We start from the raw sequence: 9,410 nt of genomic DNA, 5'->3' as shown, positions 1-9,410 counted from the left end.
GCTTGCATGTGGAAGTCTCCTCTGTCTTCATGCTGGTCACCCCCTCCCCCCATGATGAGCAACAGTAAGGCTCCAGGCACCTGGCTCTGCCAGCTTTGTGCTCTGGATGGGCTCCAGATGGGTTGAGGCTGATAGACACAGAATTACTGCTTTGAGAGGAAGACTCCAGCTAGAGGCAACCAGGGAAGGCACAAGGTGCTCAGAGGAGCCACACCTGGCCTGGACCCTCCTTCGGGGCTGGAGTTAGGGCTGGTACTTGATGGGGTAAGGCTTGTGCTGACCAGGCTAGCCCATCCCACCATGCTCTCTGGCCCCACGGAGAGTCTGGGAACTGAGCATTGTTCAGTTACTTTACCAGCATTTGGGGGTTGGCTCTGGGCCAAGGCTGAAGCGGTACATTCCCAGCCCATAGGCCACTGACCTCCAAGCGAGGAAAGCTGGCACTATTCTCCTCCGCTTCCTCCTCAGGGCTGGTCTCTTCCCCTTGCTGGGCTTCAGTTTCTGCACCTACCAGTGGTAGGAGATTGGGTGTCAGACCTCTAAGGATTTTTCCTGTGCTGACCTTCTCTGATGTTACCCCTGAACAAAGGTCCTAGGAGCAGGGATTGTCTCAGCCACTGGAGGGAGCCTCGGAGCCCATGTCTCCCTCCCACAGCGGGACTGGTGAAAGGAAGTGGCGTGGGGTGTCTCCTCCCTGCAGCAGGCCATGGCACCGGGGTGGCAGCTCCTGTTGGTGTTGTGGACAGTCATGCCTACCCGGGCCGGGGACAAGCTACTCAACGTCTGCATGAAAACCAAGCACCACAAAAGAGACCCTGGCCCAGAGGACAAGCTCTATGTGGAGGTACAGAGGCCAGACCCAGCCCCAGGCCAGCGGGGGCTTCTTTGGCAGATTAGAGAAGAAACACAAATGCCAAGATGGTCTCTGGAGTCCATCATCCTTGATCATTTAATTCCATAGATTGGGGTGATCCAAAGTTCCCAACTTTGGCCATGTGGGGAGCTGCTCAAATGATGACCCCAGACACCCACTGTTGGTTCCGCATAGATCCAAACAAGCCTTCCTGCCAAAAGACCCTGGGGAAATGTATGACTTAATGCCTGCTTCCCAAGCGCCTAAGGGCAATTGTCAGGAATGTGGGGGAAGGAGCAGAGCTGGCATTTAGTGTGTGAGTCCCTCTCACCCAGTGAATTCCAAATTCTCCTGGGTCTCACTGTGCCTCCTCTCTGCTCATTTTTCTCCAAAAAAGGGTCTTAGAAGTTATATTCCAGAGGACCCAGGGAATCTGTGGCAGGGAGGTCAGGGAGCAGGGCCTTCTTCCCTATGGGTGAATACTGACTGTCAGGCCATTGGCATCCCTGCCCTATCTGGCCTCTGGGTATCCCACTTGCTGAGGCTTTCTCCAAGGGGACAATTCCCCTCTGCTACCCTTCTGCCCTAGATACTTATCAACGCTATCCCCATGCCTGTTGTTTCCTTCTCTGCCTCAGTGTATCCCCTGGAGGGATAATGCCTGCTGCACTGCCAACACAAGCTGGGAAGCCCACCTCCAAGTGTCCCCGCTCCACAGCTTCACCCTGGTGCACTGTGGGTTGCTGACCCCGAGCTGTCAGAAGCACTTCTTCCAGGCCATCTGCTTCTATCAGTGTTCCCCTAACCTGGGGCCTTGGATCCAGCTGGTAAGGAGATAGATGACAGATCTGTGTAATGTCCTGTCACTAAGAGCTGGAGCTTCCATTGGATAATAAGCTGACATCTTCAGGAGGCTCAAAGGAACAGGAGATGCTGGCCCCTGATGGGGAGAACAGAGCCAGAGGCCTTAACTGGAAAAAGAGATGGAGAAGATGCTGCCTTTGGCCCTGAAGGATGGCAGGGGGGAGACTGGTCAGATGAGAACAGTAGAATGAGGGAGGCCTGGTGGCATCAGAAGGACATGAGTTTGAATTTCATCTTCTATTCCCACTAGCTGTAGAGCCTGGGACAAACTTAGCATCACTGTTCTTATTTGTAAAATAATAGTTCTTAGAGAGTTTAGGTACAGGTGGTACCTGGCACAAGTATGTTGTCACTAGTTGTAGTCTTTGAATTGCTGCCATTAATGTCTCATGCTATGCGGCACCCAGGTGCACCCTACTGGGCAGAAGGAGCGGGTTTGGGATGTGCCTCTGTGCAGGGAAGACTGTGAGGAGTGGTGGGAAGACTGCCAGAGTTCTTACACTTGCAAGTCCAACTGGCATGGCAACTGGACCTGGAGCCAGGGTAAGCAGTGCTGATCGAGCCCAGGAGGAAGGCACCAGGCTGGGTGCAGATGCAAACCTCCCTGTGTCCCCCATGGACAAGTGATGGGGACACAGGAGGGAGCAGCAGGAAGTAACTTGTCCCCCATTGTCCCCCCACAGGGAAGAACCGCTGCCCTGCAGGAAACCTCTGCCGCCCTTTTCCCCATTACTTCCCCACCCCAGCTGACCTGTGTGAGAAGATCTGGGGCAACTCCTTCAAGGCGAGCCCTGAACCCAGGGACAGCGGGAAGTGTCTCCAGAAGTGGTTTAACCCAGCTCAAGGCAACCCCAACGTGGCTGTGGCCCGCCTCTTCGCCAGTCATGCCCCAGCTCCTGCCCCAGCTCCTGCCCCAGCCCCTGCCCCAGCCCAGGAGCCTTCTCCCACCCTCGTGCCCCTCTCTTTGTTTCTGTTGCTCCTTTCCTAAGGATCCCTTCTCTCTCCCACCCACGTTCCTTGCTTGTCACCCACTAAAAGGAGCAGCATCAGCTGGGGTAGGAGGGGGACAGGAGGCCACAGCAGCTGGCACCTGAGCCCTGCACCCCAGGCCCGAGGTCCCTCCACTGCTCTGCTGTGCCCAAGCTGGCCGAGGAAGCAGCCCACGTGACCCAGCCCCTCCTGGCTTTAGGAATGGGAGCTGCAATGGGATGCCAGGCTCTTTGCACCCTTCCCATACCCAACCCTTCACCTATTCCATGGCAAAGCCACTGGTGGCAGCCTGGCCTCCTGTCCACCATGGTGCCTCCAATAAAGTGGCAGCTGGCCTTGCCTCTCTGCATGTCCCTCTGCCCCAATCCATGTGCATGAACCCAAGATGGACAAAGAGAGCCAGCTGGCCTGCTTACTGAGGTCTCAGATAGATTATTATTTACCTAGGAATTATGACTTTCTCACTACCTGCCACAAATCCTCACAACCCCTCTCTGAAGGAAGAGCTTTCAGCGCCCCCTTTTTTCAATAAGTGTCACATCATGCAAAAGACCCAAAGCCATTCATCTGTCCCCAGTGTTCCCTTGCCTTTTAGCCCCTTGCTCTCCCTTGAATCACAACACACTTGTCTGAAATCCAGTTTTAATCTGGTTTTTAATGTGACATTTGGCAACTCCTGTGACCTTCCTGTAACACTGCCGAGATTTTTCTCTCTGCTGTGAAGAATGAGATAGTTGGACCAGAAAATTTAACTCATATAAAATAAAGAAAATGCAATGTAACAAAGTAGTATGTGTTTGTCAGGTTGTGCCATGTCCTACAGAATGAGCATTAGAACTGAGCTGCAGAAGGGGCACTGACTTCAAGGCCCTTCTGTAAGTGGACTGGAGGCCAAGCCACCTTCTAGAACCCTTTGCATCCTGAAACCCAGCTTTGTCTAGCACTCAATGGTGCCTTCCCTGGGACCTTTTCTGTCACAAAGAAAGGGCTCTAGCTCTTGGGTTGTAGGGCTTTTCTAACAAGTGCTCATCCTTGCCAGTAATAGGATGCTTCACTCATCAACAAACTTGGTCTCCATTCTTCCTGTGCCTACCTGGCACTGGCTCGATTACTGGCAAACCTTGTCCTAGGAGGGGCGTCAGGACCACAAAGCCAAGTGTGGTGCTCAGGGTCTGCAGTAGAACAAATGGCAGCCCCAGTAGGGTTAGGCTAGGTCTGTGAGAGGGACTGGCAAAGGGATAGGGCCTGGGCACCAGGGGAGGAAGGCAGTTCAGTGAGCACAGACAGGAAATAGTGATCAAACACCAGTGAGGCCCCAAGGTGCCACTAAAAAGCAGCAGGACCTTCAGTGGTTCTTAAATGAATACGTGTGGCTTCAAAAGTACATACATGTCAAATCTTTTCGGAATTGAGGACTGAAAGCCAGGCGTGGTGGAGCACACCTGCAATCTCAGTATGTGGAGGCGGAAGCAGGAAGATCACGGGTTTGGGGCCAGGCTCAGCAATTTAGTGAGATCCTGTTTTAAAATAATAAAAAGGGCTGAGAGTGTAGCTCAGAGGTAAAAATGCCCTGAAGTTCTATGAAAAGGAAGAAAGGAAGAAAGGAGCTGAAAGCTTAATGACTTTTTAATTTAGGTATGAATATCTAAAAAGTGGCCAAAGTAAAGTTGAAATTGGGGCAAACAGCAATTAAAAAATCTAGTTCTGGGAGCCCTAATAATGGTTAATATTTATTGATTACTTACCTTGTACCCAGGGGCTCTGCTAGTGTGTAATGTGTTAGGCAGTTCATTTGAACCTCATTAAAGCCTTGACAGTTACTCTTATTATCTCCACTTTTCAAATTAGAATGTAAGCATAAGTAGGTTAGAAACCAGCCAAGTGACCTGACAGCTGCATCTCACAGGATTACACTGAACAATCCAATAGGTAGCTGGGTAGAATCAAAGCAGAGTGGGGAGAAGAGGGTGGGCTCCCCCAGGAGATGTCATGGTCAGGAGAGAGATGGAGATCTACCCCTGTATGTGACTGGGAGGAGTGATGGGCTTCCTGGAGTGAACTGATGGATTTATAGTTAGCTTATCTGTCTTAGTCAGTGATCGATGCACACGATTAAACAAAGGATCAGCACCTTAGACAGCCTCCCCTCTATCTCAGGGCCCCCACCCACAAGCACTCACTTCTAACCACTTCTGAACTTAGCTACAAAAGAGTTCCAAAAAGAGGGGCTTATCTTTACTGCCACACATTCAGACTATCTTTTTTGCTGTCTGTTCTCTTCGAGTTTCTTGACTTAATCTTCCAATCTTTTTAATTTTAGCAATCCACTTTTAATTTCCAGGAGCCTTTTTTATTCCCTTGTTTTTCACAGCCCGCTGTTTTTGGTTTTATGGATGCAATATCTTCTGAAGTCTTGCTGAAGATCTAATTAGAATTTTTTTCAAAAGCTTGTTTCCCGTCTCTGAATGATGTGTTTTCTCCAAGGGCACTCTGTTCTGTTCTCTGATCTTCCTGAGTCTGGCAACTTTGCCTGTCTGTCCAAATTTAAGAACCAGGGGCTGGGGTGCCTTTCCAGTTGTTTTCTCCACCGTTGTGTATGTGGGTCTCCTTCCACTCTGTATCATAGCTGCTGGGGGATCTGCAGAGGTGGGGAGGACTGCTTGACTGGAAGACTTTACTCCAGAGGGTGAAAATAAATGAAGACCACTCAAATGAGAACAAGCAGAGTGTGCTATAACAAGGGAGTTGGTCACCATCACCTGCACCTCAGCAGAGACTTAAAGGCAGACAAAATGGCAGGAAAGACTTAGAGTAGGAAAGAGGAAGACTTCAAGTTTGTCCTGAATGGGCCTGCCAGCAGGTGAAACCAGAAATGAACTTACTAGAAACAGGGCATCCTGAGTGATGGGTTAAGGGAACATTTCACTTTCTCCAGTTTTTCCTAAGTTGGAAGTGGGGGTAAAAACTAGGGATGCTGGAAATTATTAATCAAGTCCTTAATGTTTAGGGTGATTACAGGGATTATTAAATAGCTTCCTGGGCTACCTGCTGATTTCTTACAGTTCTGACTCATAGATAGTAGGCCAGTTTCTTAGCTGTTTACTATAGAAAATGGATGAGAGATCTGTTTTTATATTTAGTCTGACCATTGTCTATTTTATATTCAGTCTTTCAAGGAGTTGGCAGGAGTTATATTGGGGTGTGTGGCCATCACCTGTCAGAATAAGGATGGTTCTCTGAAATGCTAACTAACACCCATAGGTGAAACTTTAACACCATCCAGAATTTCACCTAATTTTTCAAAGACCTCCTCCAAGTTTCCCTACTCTATGGGTTAATATTGAATTACCTAACCTCTGATGTGGACAGAGGACATGAGGTAGGGGCTGCTCCCTGTGCCTGCCAGCTCTGAGCCCAGAGCCTCTCAGAGGTTCTGCCTGAAAGATCAGCTTCTTCCTCTGAAGCTGCCTCCTCCACTTTCTTTGGCCTCCCTTCGTTCACTTTGATGTGCTTCCCAGATCTTTGTTTAAATCACTTGTTCACTGGTGGTTTCCTTTACACATTCTTGGTGAAGAAATGCTTAGAAACAAACAATCATTTCAATGAGACCCCAGGTGTCTGTTCTTCCTTCTGTAACATGTGGCTAAAGATTTTTTAAAGATTTCAATTATCGTGTAAAGAATAACTTAAAAGAGGGACAAATGGTAGACAAGAAGACCAAGTGCAACAGGCTTCTGAAGAGGTAGGGGGCCAGAAAGGATCAGATTCAGGGACTATCAGGAAGACAGAACCTATGAAAGGTGAGATTATATATTTTTGTGTAAAGTGCCCCAAAAGTAGGTATCAGATGACATATGGGAAAGAGCGATCTTCCACCAAAGAACCAATATCTTGGATATCTCAACTCTGATACCTGCAATTCTAAGAGGTCTTTTCCACAGGAGGTCTTGAGTGGGAGGGAGATGGTAGAAGAGGATGCTCCCCCCACCAGATGCAATCCAGTCACTTTTCCAGGATGTGAACAACCAACCCCATTCTAGCCCTTCCTCGGACAATTCTGGGATGTCCAGGGTGGCAAATGACAAAAACAAAAGTGGATCTCTTTCATATGCTGCCCTTACTCTTTCTGAATAACTCTCCTCAGTAAGACCCTTTCCTGAGTGCACAGCTGGCTTCAGCCTGGCATACATGCTCAGGGGTCACATCCCCAGCCCATCTCAGCTGCCTGGCGCAGGAGTGTTGAGCACTCCTCTGTGCCTCCCCACCCCATTCTTGCCCATTCTTTCCCGCTTCATCCCATTTCCTCCTTAGAAGCACTGCTTCCTTGGGTATTCCCATTGTCTTACTGCTTTTGCTATTGGGGGACCCAGACTTAGGGGTTATCCTGAGTTCCCAGGCTGGTGTCTTCCATGTGGGATCATTCTCCCAGCTCTAGCTCTTGAGACAGCTTGAGTGTCCAATCCTCTCTCGCACCCCACAGGGCCATTCTTCCTGCCAACACCAGTTGCCCACTCTTTGTTTTCCCTCCTTCCCTTTATTCTATTCACATCTATCCTCAGATTTACTGTCCCACATAATCAGGAAGTGTGGCTGGCAGTGCTTTAGGAATAAATGAGCCAAACAGAAAAACCTGGAGAGGAGGAAGTGCTCCCCAGGAAGGAGGGGCTGATGATGGGCTTGAGAGGCCGGAGGGGTATCAGCATGGGATGTCCCTCAGACAGCAGATCTATGGTCAGGAGAGAGGTCCAGGCTAGAGATAAGAATCCTGGGCTCACTTTCCTGGAAGTGTTATTTAACACTATGGAATTTAATAATTCTCTAAGAAAGGTGTGAAGAGAAAAATGCAAAGCTGGGGGAGGGTCTCTTTCATTAACCTACAGTTAGAAGGTCAACTGGGGAATAGAGCTAGTAAACCAGGAGAAGCTTCTGTGTGGCGAGAAAGGCAGAGAGCTCTGTCTCAGAGGTACAAGGTCAAATTCTGAATTGCCATCCACATATCAGTTAATTCCTGGTTACTGAGTTCTTACTCTGTGCTGGTTCTGGGGATTAAAAGATTGAATATACAAATAATAGCTAGGCTGTGGATAAAATAGGACTGACTCTCAGCCAGCCAGAAAGCCAGCCTGTTAGTGGTAGTTGGCTAGAATTGAGCAAAAATGGGAGAGAAAGAGACATCTGTCCAAGGACCCCTGCATGGCAATTTACCCAGTACTCATCATGCACCTACACCATCCTGCAAGGAGAAAAACCATAGGAAGGCGTAAACTCATCTTCAATTGTGTGGGTGTGGCTATGGAAGAGAGCCACCTGGGAAGGTGGGGGGGGGATACTCAAAGTCACCAAAGGGCTCTCCCCTGCCCCCCACATTCTGCATAAGGGCCTACCATCTTCCTTTACAGGTTAATGGGAACATATCCTGTTTTCAAGGTGGCTCATGCATCCATAGGTACTGACCCTGAGAGTCAGTTGGCCACTATGTGACCTTTCACCAGTGGTGCTAGGCCAGAAAAGGCTAAGTGACCTGGGTGTGTACGGACACTTGCCCTCAGTTCTTACATGCTGCCAGAGTATGACTTCCCCCAAGAGGGCAGCAACTGCTCAAGTGCCAGGACCAAAGAGGGATGGCTACCTGTCCTTTAAGCTTTCACACCACTTGGAGATCCTATCCCCTTGTCTTAACAAAAGCCCCTGAGCCTACCCATTTAGCTCAATTGGTCTGTTATCAATTTGCCCACATTGCTGTCCAAGATCTACTTTTGCTTTGTGATAAACTCATTTTAAGTGCTATATCACTGTAAGTTTGTGTCTGTGCTGGGGTAGGGTCCTAATCTTAGGCAGTGCACCCCAGAACAGAGGACCACTCCCTTGTCCACCTTGGACTCCCAGTAGCAAACCCACCATCTATAGCAACTAGCCCAGAAAGACAGAGACTATCTCCCTATATCCCTATAATGATTGATCCCCCAAATGGCCTGGAACTGTTTTAAAAAAAACCAGCTTTCCTATTTTTAAGTTCTGCTTAAAACTAGGACCAACTGAGGAAAGCCAAATATGGGATACCCTGCTTCTAATGAGTTGACCTCCAGCTTTGCCTGCCAGCAACCCTATTCAGGACAGTCCTGAGGTCTTCCCTTTTCCTCCTCTAAAGCTTTCCCACCGCTATGCCTGGCTTTGAGTGTCTGCCAAGAGGTGAGTGATGGTGGCTGACTCCCTTGTTATAGCACGCTCTGAATAGATAGCTCTGCTTGCTCTCATTTGAGTGGTCATCCTCCATGTCCACAAGGTACAATAATGAATGAGGCAAATGTAATTCCTTTCCTCAGGAAGCTGATATTATAATAAGGGATAAAGGAAAAATATCCGTAAACAAAAAATTATAAGAACTATAGATAATTTCTAGGGAAAAAAACCATGCCCACAAGGAAATCAGAGAAGGCTGCGGTGCTAGCTAGTCTAGGTGAGTTGAGGTGGATTCATTGTCAGAGTTGATAGCTGGAGGAATCATTAAGAAGACTGAGGAGAATATTTTCAGGACAAATGGAAAGTGTTAGTAGAGATGAAGTACAGAGATGGCAGACGAGTTAAGGGGAGCTAGTAGTGGCTGGGACTGAGAACAGAGGTTTGTGGAGGTAGGATCCTTTTTCCATTAAGACAGCAGGAAAGGAAGTATATTTAAAAATGATTACAGAATTAAAGTGCTTCA

The 9,410-nt window shown here is 48.6% G+C and overlaps 1 protein-coding gene across 1 annotated transcript; it reads left to right on the top strand.

The window, feature by feature from the left end:
- Window positions 1-706: 706 nt before the first annotated feature.
- On the top strand, window positions 707-2,705 carry IZUMO1R (IZUMO1 receptor, JUNO; the record flags this gene model as incomplete). The annotated part of the gene is made up of 4 exons (XM_080689053.1): window positions 707-844; window positions 1,492-1,680; window positions 2,125-2,260; window positions 2,401-2,705. 4 exons carry the CDS (start codon window positions 707-709, stop codon window positions 2,703-2,705), a joined length of 768 nt encoding a protein of 255 aa, XP_080545179.1.
- Between the last annotated feature and the right edge of the window lie 6,705 nt (window positions 2,706-9,410).

The sequence above is a fragment of the Muscardinus avellanarius genome (genome assembly GCF_963383645.1).
Source record: "Muscardinus avellanarius genome assembly, chromosome: 1".
In the NCBI taxonomy this organism is placed as follows: Eukaryota; Metazoa; Chordata; class Mammalia; order Rodentia; family Gliridae; genus Muscardinus; species Muscardinus avellanarius.
The sequence above is the reverse complement of the archived record's forward strand: the minus strand, read 5'-3'. Positions and strand labels throughout refer to the sequence as shown.